The sequence below is a fragment of the Eubalaena glacialis genome, chromosome 9 (assembly GCF_028564815.1).
Source record: "Eubalaena glacialis isolate mEubGla1 chromosome 9, mEubGla1.1.hap2.+ XY, whole genome shotgun sequence".
NCBI lineage: Eukaryota > Metazoa > Chordata > Mammalia > Artiodactyla > Balaenidae > Eubalaena > Eubalaena glacialis.
Genome location: NC_083724.1, coordinates 35,153,046 through 35,176,174, shown reverse-complemented (window position 1 = coordinate 35,176,174; position 23,129 = coordinate 35,153,046). Strand labels below are relative to the sequence as shown.

General features: G+C 36.5%; 2 protein-coding genes across 3 annotated transcripts in view; one reads left to right on the top strand and one right to left on the bottom strand.

Annotated features, from left to right (window-relative positions):
- Nucleotides 1-5,401, top strand: part of NCBP1 (nuclear cap binding protein subunit 1) — a 42,652-nt gene extending 37,251 nt beyond the window's left edge. For both annotated transcript variants that reach the window (XM_061200206.1, XM_061200205.1), the window contains 4 exons: nt 1,133-1,247; nt 2,617-2,745; nt 3,353-3,466; nt 4,864-5,401. In XM_061200206.1, the coding sequence (XP_061056189.1) occupies nt 1,133-1,247; nt 2,617-2,745; nt 3,353-3,466; nt 4,864-4,977 (472 nt within the window). In that variant the 3' untranslated portion in view covers nt 4,978-5,401. The remainder of the gene's footprint in view (nt 1-1,132; nt 1,248-2,616; nt 2,746-3,352; nt 3,467-4,863) is intronic.
- A 2,106-nt stretch (nt 5,402-7,507) lies between these two features.
- Nucleotides 7,508-23,129, bottom strand: part of XPA (XPA, DNA damage recognition and repair factor) — a 38,926-nt gene continuing 23,304 nt past the window's right edge. The window contains exons 3-6 of the mRNA XM_061201117.1: nt 22,556-22,661; nt 19,853-20,018; nt 18,060-18,177; nt 7,508-8,733 (exon numbers count right to left, since the gene is read on the bottom strand). Coding sequence (XP_061057100.1) covers nt 8,585-8,733; nt 18,060-18,177; nt 19,853-20,018; nt 22,556-22,661 — 539 coding nt within the window. The 3' untranslated portion in view covers nt 7,508-8,584. The remainder of the gene's footprint in view (nt 8,734-18,059; nt 18,178-19,852; nt 20,019-22,555; nt 22,662-23,129) is intronic.

Sequence of the window (23,129 nt, the reverse complement as noted above, 5' to 3'; positions counted from 1 at the left end):
CATAGGCTTTAAAACTGATCAGGACTGGGACAGCAAGAGTTGTCACAAAACAGGAAAAAAAGGAAAATTACTTGCAAAAACATAAATATCTATCACAACCTTTATCCTCTTCATTGTATGTTATTGGCAGAGGACACTAGTCTGAGAAACTGAATCCTTAGGGTGAAGGAATGTGGTCTAAGGTTATCATACCAGCCAAGTAGGTACTCACAAATGAAGGCAACATCAGACCATTCTCAGATTTGCAAAATCTCAGAAAACTGACAACTCAAGTATGTGTTAGCCATTATCCTGAATGATTTACATCTGCAACTCTCTGCAAAGCCTTCCCTGACCACCCCTTCCAGAGTTAAAGTACTCTGCTAACATTCTAGACCTTGAGTTTTATGAAATGATTGGTTTATTATCTTCCACTTAAACTGTCATCATCCAGATCAAAATGTGTAGAAAGAAGTACTCTTCTGTGCTGTATATCCTGGGGTTAGGAGACCGAATGTATAGACATACAAGCTACTTAAAAAGCACATGCATATTTATGCAACAAACATTTAAAGCACTTACAGGTGATCCTGGTATTTGAGCAATTTGAGAAAGTAGCTGACATAAATATCTCATTCTTAAAAGCCTAGCAGTTGATAGCTATTATCAACTAATGAGATTCTTAAATGTTTCAAGAGAATTGCCTGAGTTTGTGCTAGTTAAATATCAATAGTATAAACCATGCAAATGAGCCTCAGATTGTTTCCATTTCAAGTTGCAATACTAAGTGTTTACATTTAGAAGAGAGAAAATGTATTTTTGTTCCTAACCTGTTTTTTTCTGGTTTGCCATTTCATTGAATATGTACACATACCTTCTATGTGTGTCTACTAGGGGATGGAAATAAGAAAAATGACAAGGACCCAATATTGCCTTCAGGAAGCTCACCTGAATAATGGTTGGAGCTAGATGTTTTGCACAGTTGACAATACAAGAAAAATCATAATTGTTGCTGGAGAGATATGCCTTATTCTGCCTAAAGAATAGAAGGCTATATAAGACCTCAAGAATGAGTAGGTTATAAAAGTTGAGAGGTCTTATTTTCTATGAGTATAGTTTAACATATAGTAATCAAATGCCTTATTACTTTAAGATTGTTTGTTTGGGAAATCTTGCACTCCACAATTCGTAAGATGAGCAAACACGTTCTTAAGATCCAGAAAGAGCTAGAAGAGGCTAAAGAAAAACTCGCAAGGCAACATAAACGGGTAAGTTGTGTTGATTGTTAATGGTCAAAGAAAATATACCAGAAACTTTTGCGAATATTCATTACTTTGATGGGAACTTATTTTTTCGAGACCAAATCATGCAGAGCTGTTTGTAGAAGTGGAGGAAGGGACGGACCTGGGGTCTGCTGTTCTCTCGTTCTGCACAGTGAACCTGTTTAGGAAGCCACAAACCTCACTTCTCCATAGTTCACCATCTCTGGATCAGTTTCATGTTTGCCTTCCCAAAAAGGAAGGAGAAGGAAGGAGGACACTTGTGTCTCTATAAGAGTTTCTGATGCAAGAGGGGAAGAGGGAGAAGATTGTCCGTGTTCACCACTCCCCCAGTAAGGTTGGGGTAGTGGGGGGGTCATTCCCAGGCCTATAAGATACTTCTCATATTAATAAGAAGTATTTTAGCTATTTTGGGCAGAAACAGTGAGCTGGCTGTATCCTGTGATTTAGCAAACAGTGCTGGTATTGTTCATGACAGAATTTTCCAGTTATGCACATTTATCAGAGTAGAGGGTAAAAGCAAGTTTAATGATTTATATGAACTAGAGCAGGTTCGAGTGCTAGTCTCCATATAGACATTCATATATACCTGAGTGTATGTATGTAAACACACTCACAGATCTAAAATACTGTAAGGTAAATGGTATCATCCCCATTTTATACATGTACAAACTCCAGAGACTTGACTTTGCACCACTCTGTTCTCTAGATATGTGGTGTCCAATATGGTGACCACCAGCCACATGTGACTATAAGCTAATTAAATTTGAATACAATTTAAAAGTCAGTTCTTCAGTCACACTAACCACATTTCAAGTGCTCAGGTGTCATGCATGGCTGGTGGCTATTGTGAGGGCAGAGCAGATCTATGGTGATGAAAGTATTGTGATGAGAGGCTCCCAAGACCCTAACCCTGTGTTTCCCCTAGGAGCAGCAGTTCAGTGTTCACAAACTCAGGGTTCCCAGCAATTTCATAAAACAGACTATGGTGAATAACAAGAATCAGCTGTACATTTTCCATGGAGGTCAAAGCTGTTTTCATTTTGAATGGAGAAAAAATGTGACACATATTTCTTGAGTGGGCTGTCTTATAAAAGGCATAACTTACTTCTGCTTTATAGCAAATCTACCACGATTACCCAAGTGCCACTGAATTTCCCTGGCCTAGATAAGAGGTACTCATAGGACTTGGGACGTTTTGCCTGTATGTTTGGGACACTGGAGTACTTTTACTATAGAATACAAGTCTTCAAATAGCATTTGACCAGACACAATAAAATCCTTAGATTTACTTGATGGGATTTAATACACTGCAGTCCTAAATGGTGTTTTCCCTTTGTTCCTTTGCATTTGGTAGCGAAGTGACGATGATGACAGAAGCAGTGACAGGAAAGATGGGGCTCTTGAGGAACAAATAGAAAGACTGCAGGAAAAAGTGGAATCTGCTCAGAGTGAACAAAAGAATCTCTTCCTTGTCATATTTCAGGTATCTTGGCTTGGGACATTGATATGTTCAAAGAAACAGTACATTTCTTTAGTTTTAAAAAATGTTTTTATCACAGAAGTAATACATGCTCATTTATAAGATCTTAAATATATAAAAATTTACAAGGGAAAAATAAAAGTTCACTAACTGGAGGTAATTCTGTTATTTAATGAGCATTCTTGCACGAGCATTTCTCCTTGCTTTAAAAAAAATGGATACTATTGTTAAATACCTCTTTCATATTTAATTATTTCCAACTATTGATCTATTTATTGATAGATGATTGTTTTCCTTCCTGAAGATTTTTGTGTATACATTCCTGTTAACATTTCTGATTATGTCCTTAGAACAGGTTCTAAGAAAAATTACTAGCATAAGTAATCTGGACATTAAAGGTCTTCGGGTATTGCCAAAAACGATGTACTAATTCATTATCACTGCTTTTCTACACTGACAGTTTTTATTGAATTATGGAAGTTATGGATACACACCACAAAGACAGGGTGAAACAAGCAATACCTTTGAGGTCTCTTGGTCAAAAATGTGATTGTTTCCGAAGTATAAGAATTTTTTCTGACACCTCTGGAACTTTGTACCCCATTTCCAGCGTTTTATCATGATCTTGACCGAGCACTTAGTACGATGTGAAACTGACGGGACCAGTGTATTAACACCGTGGTATAAGAACTGTATAGAGAGGCTCCAGCAGATCTTCCTACAGGTTTGTGGAAAACTTTGATTATAATAAACATCACTATTCTCAGCCACAGGGATTTTTCCATTTTAAAAAGTCATCAAATCTGTCAGGAGGTTATGTAGTACCTGTGAGCCCTTCAGTGTCCATTTGTTCCTACTGCTGCTCATCACAATATTTAGGCTTAAATTGGCTCTGTATCATTCAGACTCCTAATTGCCATTCTCTTTGGAGAGCCTAGCTGTAATACAACATACAGAGAAAAAAATGCTAAGGGAAGAGTAATTAGATTTTAAGAACCTCTGTAAATCCAATGTGCAGATGATAACCTTGTTTCTGGAGGCACTATTTAAGTTCCCTGAGGTCCTTATAGAAAGCAAAATGCAACACCTACTCTCTGCTAGATTTAAGTTAAAGATCTGTAAGAGAGTGGAACTAATCCTTTGTATCTTCAGACACTAACACCGCAAATCCTCATTTGTTTGTTCTAGAAAAGAGTGATTAAAGCAGAAGGCATAAAAGGGGGGAAAAAAGTTCTTTAAGCCTCCAAACAAAAATTTATTCTAGATTTTTTAGTTACTGTCAAATTAAAAAGCTTTAACAGCCCCTAGTTAGTCCTATAGGAATCTGAGTATACTAAAGTTTATATATGTACACACAGAAGAAACTGTTTCATTTTCTGACATTTTTTTTTCCAGTTAGGCTCAAACAAGTCACTGATTTTCAGTAAGACAGACAGATGACCTCTTTATTTTTAAAAGATAAAAAAAAAAAAAATGAGGTTTGGTTTTCTTATTTTGTGGAATACTTCACAGATCACTGGCTAATTCTCTAATGTTTTTTTCTTTTGCAAAGAGATACGTTAAAGCCCTAACCAAAAAAAGGAAATGATTCTAAATTTTTCTTGTTTCAGGGACCATGGTTAAAACCATGGTTACTTAGTAACAGTGCTAGTCTTATCTGTAACTTACACCACCTCCCCCCCAACCCCCCCTTTTTTTAAAAATCTTCCTAGATCAGTCCCTGTCCTGACAGCTTTTAAAAAGTCATACTGTATTTTGTCCTGATTAGGGGAGAGACGCATCTGAACCTCATCTAGAATAGTAGCAGTAGCAGGTGCTGCTGCCACTGCCTTGAAGTATGAATTGCATTTACATAGAAGCAGGCCAGAACTGGATTTTTTAAATTATTGAACATCCTTTTGTTTTGTTGTTTTTTTTGAACTCGTTTACCCCTACATTTTCTTAATGTTGTGGCTTTTCAGGGGCCTGTTATTCCTACCAGCAAAACCACTTTTTTTTTTCCCTGTTCTTTCCCATCATTCCAGTGTGGGCGGGCCGCTGAGGAAAATGTTCTGCAAGATTGCTTATGTGCTCTTTCTCCTGACCTAAATAAAACACTTACCCCCTTTTCTGTGTCCACAGCATCACCAAATAATCCAGCAGTACATGGTGACCCTGGAGAACCTGCTCTTCACTGCTGAATTAGACCCTCATATCCTGGCTATGTTCCAGCAGTTCTGTGCCCTGCAGGCCTAAGGGTCATTTTTTTTTTCCCCTTCCTGTCAAGATTTTTTTAAGATCTCAAAATAATGTCTTATTTTTGATGGTTTGAATGCTTGCTTTCTTGTAGCATCCTTTCTTGAAGCAGAGGGGGAGGACAGGACAGTGAAGAATATGGTTACCTTTAACTGCCCCCTAAAAAGCAGATATTCCCTAATGACAATAATGTGACAATGACCATAGGATGTATTATATATGTGACAGATACAACTTTTCTCTGATATTTTTTCTCCTTAAGGCACAAAACATAACTGATTTGAGGTATGTGAAACACTAGAGGTCAAGCTTACAAAGTAGTATATAGAACTGATGGGTTTCTTATCAAGTAGCATAGCTTTTCACAGCTCATGGGTAACCTAACAAACATGGCTGAAATAAAACTGAAAATATGTTTTTTAAACTTTGGTATTTCATGATTTATCATCTCAGTCTACTTTAAAATTAGTGGTTTCTTACTAAAAGTGGGGTTTCTTGCCTCCATCTGAAATTTTCTCTTCAAAGTATTTTTCCTTACTGTAGTATTTTAAGACACTACTGTTATTAAAAGGTGTTACTAGAGTAGAAGTTCCCAAATTCGTCTGAACATAAATCACCCGGGGCTCTCTAAAGTTTTTTTTTTTTTAATTAAACCACAATCTGGGGGTGGAACACAGACATCATTGGTAGTTCTTAAAGCTCCCAGGTAATTCCAATGTGCAGATAAGTTTTAAAACTATCATCTTAGAACATCTGGTCATTTCCTCAAATCTGAGACATCTGTCAGGTCATACAGTGAATTACATGCTAAAGTGGGATTTAGAAGTAGCTAGATTGGCTAAAACTATACTTGGCATTAGATGTAGGTTTGGATTTTATTTCTATGGAGTCTGGGTGGGCCAAGTAACTACTAATTCCTGAGCCTGTTTCCTATATGGTGTTGAGGCTTAACTAAGATAATAAAAGTACACTGTTAAATAACACACAAGGGATTATCCAACATTCCAAATCCTAGCATTTCTAGACTTTTTTCATTAAACCTTCAGAAAAATTTACCAATAATCTCACAACTAGACGTATCTTTGTGCATTTGTACAATCTTCTTTTTTTTTTAACTTAGTACATAAGTTTATGATGCATTAGGTATTTTCCATATTAATATATGGGGTCTGTTTGGTTTACCATACATTTAGTGGCTACAGAATATAGTCTACTCAATAGATGGAAATTCCTAGGATTTTTAAATACCGTACCATTAAACAAATAATCACAAGATTAAGGTTGCATGGCAAGTTACTGGCAGAAAGGGAACTAAAACCCAGGTTCTTTGCTAAATGTTCTTTTGTTTACACTGTTCCTCCTTCCCACAAACTATGTAACTAGTTAGAAACAGCTCCTGTCCTCAAGAAGCTAAAGGATAACCATTTAAGGCTTTGGTAACTTTGATCCTAAACTGCTTTGTAATCCTTTCATAACGTATTGCAAAGTTTGGCTAGTTATACTTACTTGATCCAAATCCTAGAGGAATTTCTAGGTTTTCACCTCCTTTCTCTTGGACCCTCTCTTCATGTGTGGTGGTTGCTTCTAACAATTGCTCACTGATGTAACCTGCTCTGACCCAGTCTGGCAGCTAGGTATATGAAAAAACTGAATCAGAGACTGAATTATGAAGAAATAAAGGTACAACAGCAAACATTCAACAGTTGCTCTCCCCACTAATGAAGCGCACACAGACAAAAGAATGGCATGTCACTGTACGTCGTACCTTGCAATAAATCAATATTCTATTAAACTGTACTGATGCCATTTAACATGCTTTTGTCGAAGTGAACATATACTTTTCCTTAACTCTCAATCTCCCTTCCAGGAATTATTCAGAAAGCAGTTCATATGAAGATAAGTTTGTTTGCTTTTCCTGGAAAGTATTTAGCAGTGATTTGTGTAACTTACTAATTTACAATTATACCTGAAAATGATAGATGAGGACAGAACTTGGCAACCTGAGTAAAGCAGATCTGGGTGTCAGTGATAGCTGGATACCAGGATTGTCCTAAATTGATGAAGGTGAAGAGTGACTAGAAGCCCACCTCAACTGGACAAGTCTATTAACTATACTGGTCTTGATGATATGATATGCTCATTAACAACTGGCTGTTACGTGCCAGGTGCTATAGATTTACCATATTTAATCGTCATGAGAGTCCTTACATTATTATACCCATCTGACAGATAAAAACAGGCCCACGGAGTAACTTACCCAAGGTCCACAGGTAGTAAGTGGAATCTGAAACTACATCCATGTGGTGGTTTTAGGGCTCCTTGTCTCCCAGTGTAGTAATGCTGTTAGCAGCCTGAACCCCTAGTTACTTGCTGGGAAGTTTTTTTTTTCCCCAAGAAGTTCTTGCTGCCCATTTGGAATCGCTTTTTACTGAGCTGTAATATTCAGCATAACACATTAAAAAAAAACAACACTCGATAAATATATTAAACATTTCTGTATTGAATACTTATATAGAGAACAATTAGTAATTATAGTCTCAAGTCTTTGGATTTGACTTGTTTTGACTTTTGCCCTTCTTCAAGCATAGTCTCCAAGAGCTGATCTAGAGAGAGAGATGAAAATGTACAAAAACTTCCTATTTATTTGTAGCAGTAGGATAAAAAGTCCTGTCAAAGAACTTGAAAATATCTAGTTTATCATAACTTGAATTTGTTTTTATCAAAAAAAGAATGCATAGACCCTGTAATCAAGCACTTGGGATCAAATGCTCTTACTAAATATAACTACCTTGTAATCCTTTTGACAAGATAGAGGAATATTTGACTACCTAAACTTGATCCAGATGTCTGGGGTGATGTCAGGTTGTAGGTTACCACTCCTTTAGAAGTGTTAAACAAGCACAGAAGCAAGCTGTCTTCCCTCCCAGGATTAAATGAGAATACCTGTAAGGCACTTAGCATAGTGTCTGCATGGCACGTGGTAAATGCTCAGTAAATGTTAACAAGTTATGATAAACTTATCACTACCTTTGATCAACAAACAATATAGTTGTTTTTCCATTTTAATCCAGATCTGGAAAGGGCTATCTGGAAACTAATATTAAGATCTATAGTAGTAAACCCTAAGGGTACAGAAAACTTGTCCCAGCAATAGCTCCCTGCTCCCTGACTTGCAGACAGTAGTAGTCTAGAAGACCTGGCCCAGCCTCTGGGGTGCAGTGGTCTACCACCATCCCTGCTGTTTCTTGGGGTAAGAATCCAGTTCAGCCAGTTTTTGCCTTTACTACTAAAAGCTTTTCCTCCTACCCCAATCTAGGGTTTGTCTTGGTTGCTTATTTCTCAATTTTAGCTCTAACCTAACATTTTTGAACCTATTCTATCACTCAGCTCCCATCCCTATTGTAGAAAAAATGGTCACAGACCCAATATTTTGCCCACAACCAGACCTGCTGGACCTTAACTGAAACTTGTTCTTAAGCCATAACATAATTATTGAAGCATTATTTATACAAGTGTTTCATTCACCTGTGAAGACTTTACACTTTGATGAATTTTGAACAAGACCAATCTAAATTTCCACACTATAAAACATATCACTTAACTAAAATCACATTTTCTCATATGTCAGTTCATGGCCACACACAGTACAAGTCTTCCGGTACATGTCATCCTCTAGGTTTTCTTCTGGTCCATACTCATGTTGATGAGCAACTGTCTCCTTTTTCCATACACTGCTTCTTACTGCTCGCCGTAATTCTAAGAGAAAAATAAAAGCCAGTTTTTCAGTAGTGCTATTTCAGCTGTGTGTGTTTAAACCAAATGTGGTTTACACCTTAATTTTATAACAAGTCAAAACTGCTGATACAGATTTGGCAAGCTTACTTTCTTATCTCACTCACCGGTTTGGCCTGTGAAATCATTCATGTGATTGTTGGAGTTGGTGTGAAACAGGAGATTCAGAATTGAGGTATATGGACTAGAGGGACCGCAAAAAACCAGATTCAGAAGACAAGCGAAAGAACAGGGTTGGTTTGAGCAGCTGACTACGGAAGACAAGATGCCACAGCAGGAAAGGGCAATCAGCTGGGATGACTGATGATAAGGAGCATTTTAAATTCCTTGTAAGTTAGGAGCTACTTCTCTAAGAGGTAAGTCAAACTTTGCTTGCAAGAAAACTAGAAAGCCAAGAACTCTGCCACTAGTTCATGGCTGATGTTAGAAAAGCTGCTTGTGCAACTGACCTTATGTCTATTAAATTCTTTATTCTATAAAATGAGAGCAATAGTTTAGGAGATAAAATTGCTAGTAATTATTGCAAAGTACAACATAAATAAAAGAATCACTGACTATCAAGAGCTGGAACGAACCATGGAGTTATTTTACTTCATTTTATTTTGCAGGTAAGGAAACTGAGCAAAGATAGCATGGGAACCCAGGTCATTAATTCCAATGTTTAGAACTTTTCCCGCTACATCACATTAAAATGTCATTTTCACAAAGAAAAGTTATGTTGGATGCTCTGAAAAGCGACTAGGACATTGTAAAGTTCACACTGCATGTTACCTGAAGAAACCAAATGCTTTGTGTTAATTAGAAATTAACAAGCTAATAACATCTCGGTTTCTAGTTTAATGAATAAAAAGCAACACGAGTTGTTTTCACTTTTCTATTCTGACCAATGATCAAGCCCCGCACTGTCTTTGACAGCAGCACTACCTAAGGGAGGGTGTGATCATTATCTTCTATAAACTCAACCTTAAAAATCAAAGTACACCAAGTAATCACACACATCTTCTTTAATCCATTTTACTATGATAAGTACTATCAAAATACTACTTGAATCTTTGTATTTTCAGCCTTTATTTGTAACATGAGGATAAACAAGCAAATAGGGCTATGTATCAGGCACTGTTCTAAGCACTTTATATATAAACATTTAACCCTCACAACACTTTGCAGTAAGTACAACTATCATCCCAGTTTTACAGATGAGAAAACTAAGGCTCAGAGAAGTTACGTAAGTTGTGCCTAAGATCAGGCAGAGGCACAGTCTAGCTCAGGCCATGTTCTTAACCACTAAGCTGTGCTGCCTTTTCATACCCCTCCAACATGAAAAGCACTTTATCTGAGACATTTTCAAGCTTCAGTGTATATACCTCTGGACAGTTTCCAAACTAGGGAGAAAATCATGTTCATCCAAACTCTAACCTTTATTCCTATATCCTCTCATACTCTGAAGAACCCTAATTTTTCTAGACATATCTGGAATGCCCTTTACCCTTTTATTTTTCTACCTTGGGGTATTTTTAAAATAAAAAATGATATGCTGACCAGAACTGCACAGATGCCTCATGGTTTCAGATAACAACAGGAAGATGTCTCCTGTCCAAGTTCCAATACCTACTTTTCAACTTTGTTCTGATGTAAGGTATCCTGGCCACTTTCCCTTTACTACCCCACGAGGAAAATCTCTCAAAATCTGACTGCATCCCAGTCGCTAAGCTAACTACCCAATTTGTGCATTACGTGAACTTAAGAAGAGAAAGGAGAAAATTATTTTCTTAACACTAAAAGAATACTTAACAAAAATCCAGCTTACTAGCCATAATTGTCACAACTGAACATAGGTTTTATACTGACTTTATGGCTTTTCTTCCCACCCTTCAGCTAATCTATCAAGATCTATAATGACAATAAAGCCATATCTTTAGTATTTACTAGACATTCCTGGAAAAACTTGTGCTAGGAGGCACTAAAACAAAACAAAACTGGTATGTCTGTCATTTTCTTGCCCTTCCTTCCCCACATGACCAATCTAGTCTTAAAGCCATGAGGTGGAGCAAGTAAAGTGGGCATCTGGGTGGGGGGAAGGGGGGGAGGAGGGAGCCCAAGATAGATAAGGAGGGTCTCCTAGAGAGGAGGCAGCAACAGTGAAGGGAAATTAGGTACATTCAGGGGCACTAATCAAATAACTATATATTATAAAGGATAATGGAAATCAGGTTTCTCACTGTCAAAGAAGGAAATTACAAATAAGGAAAGGAAGAAAACCAGAATAAACCCTAAAATTTTGGATTAGAACTCAGTATATCAGTGTAAACTCAAGGTTTTAATTATATATTATAGATAGATATAATATACACGTGTTTTAAGCTAGAAAGAAGTGCTCAAAGAATGATGAAGACATGTCAAAAGGACACAAGACCTAGCTTGAAGATACTCCTATGGGCCCAAATCTGAAACAATTTGAGCACCAAAATAATTGACAGAAATGAACCAAAAGCCACTGAGAAGAATAGGAATTAATGAATCCATACCAGTCATAAACAAATGGGGGAATGATGCTATAGAATGCCGATTTCCAACTGGTTAAATGTGGAGTGAGTGCTGAAGGTAGAAAACAATTTTTGCAACCATCATACTAAATACTGATTCAGGCAAGAACCATCCACGGATGAATGCTAAATTTAGGGTGAAGTGTTGAGGAGAAGCAGGACATTTACATGGTCTTACAGGGTTTTTTTGCTTATCAAAAATAAATATTAACATCACCATTGAGGGCACATGGATATCACATGCCTCCAGATGTGATGCCCTAGAAAAGTCACTTCATTTATGTTCTATCCAACCTGAAATGAATAACCCGAATCTAACCACCAGGAAACATCAGAAAAACCCCAAATGAAAAACATATTACTGCAAAAAAGGCAGGCAGGGGAAGAGAAAAGACTTCTTCAAAAATGTCTGTCATAAACGATAAAGGCTGTGGAAATATTCCAGAAAAAAGTAGTTTAGGAAGACTTGGTACCTAAAGCCAATACCTGATCCCAGACTGGATTCTGTACTAGAATAAAAAACTACACAGGACATAATTGGGTCAACTGACGGAATATGGATGGCAGATTAGATAAAAATATCAATACTATACTTTTGTAAGAGAATATTCCTATTCTTAGGAAACATACACTGTAGTATTTAGGGGTAAAAAAAAAGGGTGGCAATGTACACAACCTACTCTTAAATGGTTCAGAAAAAAACGTGTGTAGAGAGAATGCAAATGGCATAAAGTGTTAAAAGGTAAATCTGGGTAAAGAATCTGGGTGTCCCTTGTACCATTCTTACCCTTGCAATTTTATGTAAGTTTGAAATTATTTCCAAATAAAAACATTTTTAAAAGACAGTAGCTAGATTGAAGGGGCTTCCAATGGCCAAATTTGGGCATCAAAATGAATAATGACAGGAATGGACAGACTGTAACACTTGAGAATAAGAATCCATGAATCTGGGCTTCCCTGGTGGCGCAGTGGTTGAGAATCTGCGTGCCAATGCAGGGGACACGGGTTCGAGCCCTGGTCTGGGAGGATTCCACATGCTGCGGAGCAACTAGGCCCGCGAGCCACAAATTACTGAGCCTGCTCGTCTGGAGCCTGTGCTCCGCAACAAGAGAGGCCGCGATAGTGAGAGGCCCGCGCACCGCGATGAAGAGTGGCCCCCACTTGCCGCAACTAGAGAAAGCCCTCGCACAGAAACGAAGACCCAACACAGCCAAAAATAAATATAAAAAATAAATTAACTAATTAAAAAAAAAATGTTATGGTTAAAAAAAAAAAACTCTGTTCTCTATACAAGTGCTGACCAATAGAAATACAACATAAGCTAGAAGTGCACATTAAAAAAAAAAAAAAAAAAAAGAATCCATGAATCCAACTAGTACTAAAAAAAAAGCTCTTCTTTCCAAAAGAAGCCAAATAGTAATTGTAGAAATAACAGAAAAAGAAAGTCACCATTTATATCCACCCTAATAATAACTGACTCAGGCAAGATACAACCTGGGTGCTAAAACCACTGAGTGAAACTTAAGGAATGAGATGTTCACATAGTGTCACTCACCCCATAGATATCTTATTAATTACAAAGGGGAAAGGGTACCTTTACAATGGAGAAATCTGGCAGACACTGCCTTACCTAAGCGATACCATGTGTCTCCTGAGGTAACCGACCCGAATCTAATCATGAGAAAACAAACTGCTAATAAACCAAACGTTGGGACATTCTGCAAAACAGGTGGCCTGGATTCTTCAAAAATGACAATATCATGAAAGAAAAAGGCTGAGGAACTAAAAGATACTATGGATATGCATCATCCTTGATTGGCCCCCGGATCCAACAACTAAAAAGCTATAAAGGACATTGGAACAACTGGGGAAAGACAAATAATATAGATTATATACTAGGTAAAAGCATTATATTAATGTTAAGTTTATTGAGTGTGATTATTTTTTGGTTAGCAGAAACATGTCCTTATTTATAGTAGATAAATGCTTAAGTATTAATAAGAATCACAATGTCTGCAAGTAACTCTTAAATGGTTCAGCAAAATACGTGTGTGTGAATGAGGGAGAAAAAAGCAAATGTGGCAAAATGTCAACATCTGGTGAAATAAAAATTTGTTTAAATAAGGATTAGAAAGTTTTTCACGTTACTTCATTTAAGCAACTCAAAACTTTGGAAAGTAGAGGTCAACTACCTACTGCTGAGAATGAGAAGAAGAGGTGGAAAGATCAGAGACTTTAGAAGAGTGAGAAAAGGTCTGCTAGGCCTTGGGAAAACTCAGGAAACCTTGGGGGTGGAGCGGGGACGTACCAAGCAGCCCTGAAAGCCTAACTGAGGCTGGAGAACAGAACAGCGGTTACCACGTTCCAACCTCCTGGCCCCACTGGCCTAGGATTTCACAACACAAAAAGCTGTAGACTACTTCTCTTGGAAGGTTATAAAATTGTTCACGATAACCATCAGTCTTGCTACTGATTATCTTCAGGGACTGTTTCTATTTTTTACCCAAAGAAGTTTTCCCCTAAATTTTGTTTCAATGAAAAATGTATTTTATACCACTCTAAAACTTGTATTTTATCCAGCTTAATATCTTAATTTTACAAAAGAGGCAGCCTGTATTCAAAGAAGCCCAATGCTGTTTACCAGATAAACTTATAAAAGAACTAGTGGAGGGAGACCAGATACTTCTAAATACCTGATGGGAGGGCAGGAAGTTTTGACATAGGGTGCCCACTGGTAAAGATAGGGGAAAAAAATCACAAGGAAATAACAAAATAACATATGAAGTTAGGATAGGAAGTTTCCTATCCTCCAAAACTGAGGATAGGAAACTGTGTCCTTCAAACTCCCCTGAGAGAAGCCCCAAAATAGTCATAAATATAACCACAGGGCCAGAATGTAAAATGTTCACAAACTTAGAAGGAGCCCCCAAATGGGATTTTCTCACCCACCTCTTCTGGGGAAAAAAGTGCATACTAACAAACAATGAAGATTAATTGTTCTTTGTTTTTAGAAGGCTAACCTCTACCAGTATTAAGAGAAAGCTGAGTATAACTTTAAAGAAAAGCCTTACAGCCACCTTATCTATGGAAAGGAGCCACGCAAACCCAAAATGTTCTGTGTATTTGCACCAATTCAAAGTTCCCATCCAATATCCAGGCCAACACATACTGCCTTTTTTAAAATCTAGTTAAACTAAGCACAGTGATGCCATCCTTTCTACTTCTGCCTTCTCGGATCTAAGAGATCTGTAACAATTTGAACTTGCCGACAAGGAAATTCTTGTCTTCACCTTGTCTAAATTTATATATACACCTTATACTATCTATAATTTTCTTCTCTAGTAAGATCAATTCTTTCTCAAACTGATGAAGTAGAAGATCATATTCTAAAAACAGGTAAATGTAATCTCTTACCTTTCCATAAAGAAGTAAACTTTGTGTCAGCTTCTTTGTGGATAAAAATCAGAAGACCAAGAGGAACCAGGTTCCAATTTCTTTTGAACTAAAAAAACTTTTAGACTTGCTTTTATTCCTCTCTGTTCTGAGCCTTCTGAGCAAAGTGCATAGTAAGCTCCTTGTTTCTAATTTCTACAGTGTCTACTCCACTCTCAGCCCTTTGTGGCCTAGTCAGGAGGACAGGAACATATCCACCAACCTCTAAAGTAAATCAACAAGAAGAAGCCATAATTAAAGAAGGCATGGCACTGACCTCTGCACATTAAACACCAGAAGACAATGGAGTAATGTTTACACAACTGAGAGAGAACTCAGGTTTTCATATGCAAGAGAAACAGAAAAACATTCTTAGATTCGTAACAGGGTCTTAGAAAATAAACCATTCTTGTAACCACTTGGAAAATTTCCTCAAAAAGCATGCTTCATACAAACAAGAAATAAACTGAATTAAAGAAACCAGTCTTAAGAGGTCCAAGAAAAAATTCAGGGCAAATTCAAACTCTTCAAGGATGAGGAAAATCCACAGTAGTTTATCTGGTGGATAATAGCAGCAATTTAACATAGAGAAAAACAGCCAATTACGTTTGAGTTTATACTTCTTTAAAAAAAAAACCCATGTGAACTGTGTAAATCTTAAAAGAAATGTTCTAGTCATACTAATATTTAAATAGATGACTATCTTAATAGAATTGTTATAGGAAAAAAGCATAAAGAAATTAAACAGATGCCATCATCTTTTATTGTTAGTCAAATTATAGAATTTAGTCCCCTTTAGATGACATCTTGACCAAACTACAGAAATATTATAGTATCTAATAAAACTACAGATAGACCCTCTTTTTAAAATATTTCATCACTTTGAAGGTATAAGTTTCTAATTCCTTTATCCATGTATTATTATCTACAGCAAAATACCATCAGGAAAGTAGTTTGAGGAGGCAGCAGAAAGGGAAGAGCTGAGGTGATTCAGGGAGCTGGGGCTAACAAAAACTCTAGGCTGATATGTGATTAGTCTATCAATGTGCCCTCCTTTTTCACACCCCTTAAGGTGCCTTCTGTTACCTGATCCCTCAAGGCTTTCCTTGATATTGGAAGAGAAGAAGGGTCAGGGTAAAACATAGAAGAGATTAAAGAAAGGACCAAATTCAAAAGAAGTCTTTCCAAATCCTCTCAACTGGCCCTTGCAGGGATTCTGGAAGACTGTGGTACAGAAGTGGCTAATCTGGGGACGAATCTTCAATGAAATGCTCTAACATGGCATAGTTTGCTATAGGAAACCTCTCTACAAAGGCATAAAAGTGTGCTTATTACCCTCTGATTCAGGAAATGATATGTTAAGTAACTATAATTTATATAAAGATGTATATAAGGATGTTTATCATGGGGTTGTCTGTCTTTGATAAATTTTTTTTTATTAAACTTTGATTTTTATTCTTTACTGTTAAGTTGATCAATTTTATATATCAAAATTTTCATTTGTAATCAAAATTAAGAAAGCTGAATTAGAAATATGAAATACGCTCAACTATTATTCCCTTCCTGTAATTAAAGAATAAAGCAATCATTGACAAATATTTGAACATTTACACCCAAGTCCAAGGATATATAAGTGGATCTTTTACCTGCCTTCATTATATAATATCTACAGGGGAAAAAAATAAAACTTTTCTCTAAAGAGTATCCTTGTACAGCAACAGATGCAGAACTGTCATATTCTTATAACAGGTACATAATATCCCACAGTAATACTACCATCTATGGGATGTCACTCTGCCCTAGTTCTCGTCTAAGCAACTTATGTGTAATGTCTCACTGATTCCTTACTAAACTTTTATAAGGTGGGTGGTATTATCATCATTTTTATAGTTGAAGAAACTGAAATACGGAGAAGTTTTGATATACTTCATAAATGTCCAACAGTGCTTCCATTTTCATAAAAATTTTTTAAGGGCCTATGCATAGAAAAGAACTGGAAAAATAGACATTAAACTGTTACTGATGATTGTCTCTGGGTAGTATAATTATGGGATAGAAGTTCTTTGTAGTCTTCTAACTTCTCTGCACTGCACATGAATTACTCTTGTACTGAAATGGGGGAAAGAATTCCCTCACAATAAGAAGGAACAAGGTAGGCTTACATTCAATTTTTTTTTTTGCTCTTTTGTTTTTAAGACATCTGAACTATCTTCATTCACCTTCCAAAACCTCTTCTAAATCCTAAACACATAAGCAAAATTACTTATTATGGCTACGATACTCATTTTAAATGGATCAATTTAGTATATGTATAACCCTGTATATACAGAGAATACACGTTATCTATATACACTTGACACCACACTGGCACTCTACTGTATGAAGAACATATATGCCTACTTTTTAAGATTCTCTGTAGGGAACCTGTGATACAGCAACAAGTGCCCTTTGTGCTCCTATAACATCCTATGTTCATCACTGTCACAGTACTTATCACACTCGATTATGACTAAGTTTACCAGTCTTTCTCTTCTGACAAAATGTTGACGCCAGCATTTGTGTTAGCACAGAGCCTGGAACACAGCTGACACTTAGCAATTGTTGGATACACTGATTACAGATGGATGGACAAACAGACTTCTGCACATATGCATACATGGATGGGTGCATGGACAAATAAATACAGAGACAGATGGACAAAAGAATGGACAGTCACGTGGATAGACAGATGTATGGACAGAGGAATGAATGTACCAAGGCAGACTTTCGGTCATGAAATCCTGGCTCCAGTCCCAACTCTCTAGCACCTATGTAACAAGTCACTCTGCCTTTCCAGGTCTTTTATTCATATACAAAAGTGATTAGACTATCTGACATTAGAAGGTTCCTTCTAGCTGCTAAATTAGATCACTGAGACTTAGGCATTATTTTTTCATTTTAAGCAATTAGAGAGGTTTGCTGGTGGAAAACTTCACTTTTGATAACCCTGTGGGTCACATTTAAGATTGCATTGATGCCAAACCCTTAACCAGGGGTACATTCCTGACCCTACTGCCATTCCTATACAAAAACATGACTCAACTTGAAGACGAGGGCTTACATGCTTTTTTAGAATTGCAGTGAGGTTTGGACTGAGAGTCTCAAACACCAACTTACCCAGGGCAAGCAAAAAGTCTTCTGTTCTTCAATTTATGGAAAAGAAAAAAATTTCCAATCCAATGGTGACATTGTATCTTTAAACTGGAAGAACTTAGCTAAAGGCTCTTTGCAAAGCAGTAGAGCACAGTCCTTCATGATATAAATGTAGCCACTTACCTTTTACTTTTTTATCAAACTTCTTCTGTTTCATTTTTTCTCGGTTTTTCTGTTGAACTTCCTTCGCTTCTTCTAATGCTTCCTGACTACCCCAAACTTCAAGAGACCTCTTCACAATCTGAAATACAGAATCCATAAATTAGTTGTGATTCATTGTTGTAAAATAGTTACAATTATTAAATCCATAGGTGCCAAAGAGTGACTTAACTTAAGTGCAATTTTATAAGTATTTATTTGAAATTTAGAAGTTTTTAAATATTGATAAGAAACAACTCTAATAATATCTCTATCTAAACCTATGAAACCCTCAGTGAATGTATGATGAATTAGATTACGTATTTGCAAAGCACAATAAAACCAGGTGTGCCTGTGTAAATAGAAAAGCTGTCCTCTGACTGCAATCACTTCTCTGCTTTGTTTTCACGTGAATCAAGAGAACTACATGTAGTCAGTGGGTTTGATGAGTTTTGGAAGGATCACCAAAAAAAATCTGCTGACCAATTAGCCATATCAAATCTAAATATGAGGTCATCTCCAGAAATCTCCCATCACAGGAAATCAATCACTACTACTCTTCTCCTGAATCAATAACAGTTTCCATCCACTTGACTAATTTATGATCTTCAAAATATGAATTTTCTTTAAAAACCTTGGTAGCTGAAATGACCTAACAAGTCTTTATTCTAGTTTAAAAACCTTGGAATATATATATATGTACTCTTTATAATATATATATACTCTTTATAATATTTATTTACATTTAGGGAAATGATATACACACAGAGAATTATGCTCGGGATATCTCTCACAATATGTTACAGGGACCAAAATATCAATCGATCAAGCCAAACTGAAATTTCTTAACATAAAGCAATATACTGTTATTTCATAAATTCTAAAACATCACATTTTCCACAATTTAACATCCCTGAAAATGCTGCGTCACTAATGTAACTTAATGGTACTTTAACAACTCTGAGTCAAAAAGTGGTTCAGAAGAATTGGACTCTGAATGTAAGTTAAGTTTAGGAATACCTTAATAAATCTGTGGTACTTGCATTTTCCTTTTTATGTACATACAAGCATGATTTATAGCAAAAAAAAAAAAAAACTATAGTAAGTCTAATGGCACTATTTCAATAAAATAGAAGCACCAAGTGATAAGGCAGCACTGGGTCAGTTTAATTAGCAGCATTTTTTCATTTTTAATAGTACATAAAATTATGGTGAATCTTTTAATCAACAGTGTATTATGTTTAGTGAAAATTCAGTATATGTTTGCTTTTACAATGTGGTTTCTTTATTAGAAGATACTAGGATTTTCTAGTATATTCTAATCAAACTGTGCTCTAAAGCAATGTCTCCCAATATTTTTCATATAATGGCACAAAAAAAGAATATTATGATATTTGTACCATTCTTGGGTAGATACAGGAAGCTGGAGTTAGATTCTGGGCATCTGTGAAATTCCTAAATTTTTTTCTATGATTTTATTTGGGGGGTAGGTGGGCAAGGGAAACACAGGCTGACTCCTATTTCAAGCATTTTTGTTTCCAAATTGTACTCCTAACATCACCCAATAGTAATACATTTGCTTCAAAGTGCCACATCAAAACGCAAAATAAGTAAACATGTTATTAAATGTCATTATGTACGACTATGACTCATGTAAAACAATAAAATGAAAAGGATCTTTTTAACTTTCTATAAGTAAAAACTAATTATAACTATTTCATTGTTAAAACTTCACCCGACCCAGGGTTTAAAATGACTGAATATAACTTATCAGAGACCTGTAATTTTAAGTAGAGTTTCATATCACCCCATTGTGCATGATGAGGATTCTTCTTCACAATAAATTTAAGAGCTGGTTCTCTTTTTTCTAAATCACAATCTTTCAGAAGGTATTCTTGTTTTGCTTCTGTTTTAGTTATAAGCTTGTGTTTATCATCAGCATCTCTGAAAACAGATTAAGTCCATTATATAAAGTAGTTGTTTTAAATAAATTAGATTTTCAAACAGTCCCAAAACCTAGGGGCATACATGCCAAAAGAAACATATAAAATACTTTTTCCTGAAACTCTCATGGTCAAATTAGCAGCATAAGAATTCCAACAGAAAAATACTTTCTTTTACTAATTCTGAGAAGCTATTTATATTAGCAGCAGATCCATGTTATTTAACATGTTAAGAATTTCTTTTTACTAAGTCCCTCTTTTCCACAAAGTATTTGAAACAACTTACATGAACACAGCAAATATAAGTGAGAACTAAGACTCAATGAGTAAGAAAATATAAGGCTTAAAGTCAGGACAGGCAGGATATAAGGAATATAAACATGCAAGGTCCAAATGCACCAAGCACAGCTAAGTTTCCAGTTGGCTCTGAGCTTTTTCAAAGCCCAGGTTAAAATGGAGACATAGTCAATTACATAGCTCTTCTCATTCATTTGTTCTCCATCTACATGCTAGGTATTGTTCAAGGTACTAGGAATACAGCAAAGAATAAAACAAAGCCTTGTTTTCAGGAAGCTTACATTCTAGTTAGGAGAAGACAGTCAATAAGCAAACATGATGACTGATAAAAGTGCTATAAAGGAATACAAAGCATGGTAAAGGAATAGAAATTTTCAGAGAGACTGGGAAATCAGAGAATGCCACTGATGAGGAAACATTTGAGCAGGGCCCTTAAGAAGTCAGAAAACATTCTGAATAGCTAGAGAAAGAACATTCATAGCAGAACGAAGAGAAAGTGCAAAGACTCTAGGACAGGAGTGTGCTTTGCAAATGGAGTTCACAACAAGCGGGCCAGTGTGACCAGAATGCTTAAAGTAAGTGATGGTGAGAAGTGATGAAAAATAAAGTCAGAGACAGGCAGGGGTCTTGTAAGAAATGGTGAAGACAGTTTTATTCTAAATGGATTAGAAACCATTAAAGAGTTTTGAGTAAAATGCTATATGGAGAAGAGACTAACGGTGCAAAAGTGAGGGAAGAGGCCAGTTACAAGAGTACTACTGCAGTGGTCCAGGCAAGAGCTGATAGGGGCCCAGTCCAAGGCAGTAATGGTACAGAGGATGAGAAATGGCTGGATTCAGGATGTGGTTTAAATATAGACCCAAATGGATTTGGAATTAAACATGGGATAGAGAAACAGCCAGTGAATGAAGTTGGCCTTTAGTGAAATGGTGAACACTTAGGAGGAGGTATAGGACAGGCGGTGGGGGGGGGGGGGGGGGGGGAGGAGTTATAATTGGGAATACCTTTAAGAAGACTAAATAATTTGGAAGTATACACCAAAGGAGGGAACAGGTAAACTACACTGTACTAATCTATAATCATCAAAGATGTTGGGAAAAACAAATAGAATGGAGGGCTGTATTCCTAATTATGTTTACATTTTAAAAGTATATTTCCAGACTACTACACAACTTTCTCTAAATTGATATTTAGTTGCTTCCATTTTCTCATGGAAGTAAGGTTATATGTGGGAATTTAGTTCCCAACACTATGTGTACTTTAAGGAGAGTGGTAACACTGTGGACCTTAACCACAGTGTGCGTTAATGACACTGTTACATCACTGGGAATAGAGTTTATAATTCCAGTGGGTACCAGAACATTTCCCATCACAGATCTGATCATGAGACCAGAAACATCTCCCATTCTATCTTCTAAGGATCTACTTAGCAACAAGGCAGTGGTGATGGCTCTAGATGTCTGCAGCAGGGACTCTGAAAAGGCAGGTCCACCAGGCGTGTGAGCAGTTGATCTGGGACTGTACATACAAGAAGTGGGGACAGGGAACAGATAAGAGGGCTAAGTAAGCATCCAAGGTGGGATCTTTAGGTGTGAAAGACACCAACACAGGACTTGGCTGAGGTAAGCAGTAGGGATAGGAGAACCAAGTGGAGTGAGTAATATTCTGTGGTGATACAAAAAGAGAGAAAGGCTAGGAGAAGAAAAAGAATGACAGAAGAATGTGATTTTTCCTCATCTAATCTCTTCCCTGCCAATTCAGGAGAGTAGAAAATGAATGGAAAGAGGTGTTCTGAGTACCAGAAGAGTAGCTGGAGGCATTATACTTCCCTCCTCTCATTGAAGGTGCCAGTCCTCTGCCCAAGGTATCAACACACACTAGTCAAAGTAAGAAAGAAACAAAGGGATCCTTAGGGGCTGGGGGGAGAGAAGGGTTAGGAACCTGCTACTGAGAGATGGTTAACGCTCCCCCAACGCCCCAGCAGAAAGGAAAAGGACATATCTATGGCAGAACCAGGGACATCCTTCCTATTTATGTGGCACAATGTTGATAAGCACAGTCTTCCTGTAATTCTTTAGCAAAATGGAAAACACAGAAATTTTAGGAAACTCCCAAAACAAAAAACATATTTATGAAGAAAATATTAAATCCAAATGGATCTAATTATTGTTTTGCCCTAAACCTACATGCAAACATTAAATTTTAGTAATTTAGAACATGCTCTGAAATAAAAATAAGTACCTGCAGTTATCACAAGTTGCCAAATCAAAGTGGTTCATTAGATAAGAATCCATAAATTCTTTACCACATTCTTCACATATAACATAATCAAATTCCATTACAGGTCCTAAAGAAAGGAAGATTAATTCTCTAAGTTGCCTTTTTTTGTGATTAGAATAGAGCTTCCTCTATTTTATTAGCTTACCAGCATGTATTTTATGCCTGATACAAACGTATTTACATAAAAGACAACATAAAACCTTGATTAAATAATCTTACATTTATCTAAAAAAAAATTTTTTTAAGGAAAAAAGAAAAGAAAAAGGAAATAACATAAAGGAAAAAATTATGGACTCACCCAGTATTTTTGAACTCAAACAACATGTAAGGTACTTGTATTACTTTTTTGTATTGCTGGTATAACAAATTACCACAAATTTAGTGGCTAAAGTAACACAAATTTATTTTCTCACAGATCTGTAGTTTATATGTCTGACACAGGTCTCAGTGGGCTAAAGTCAAGGTGATGGCAGGGTTGCACTCCTTTCTGGAGGTTTTGAGGGACAACCTATTACCAGCCATTTCCAGCTTCTAG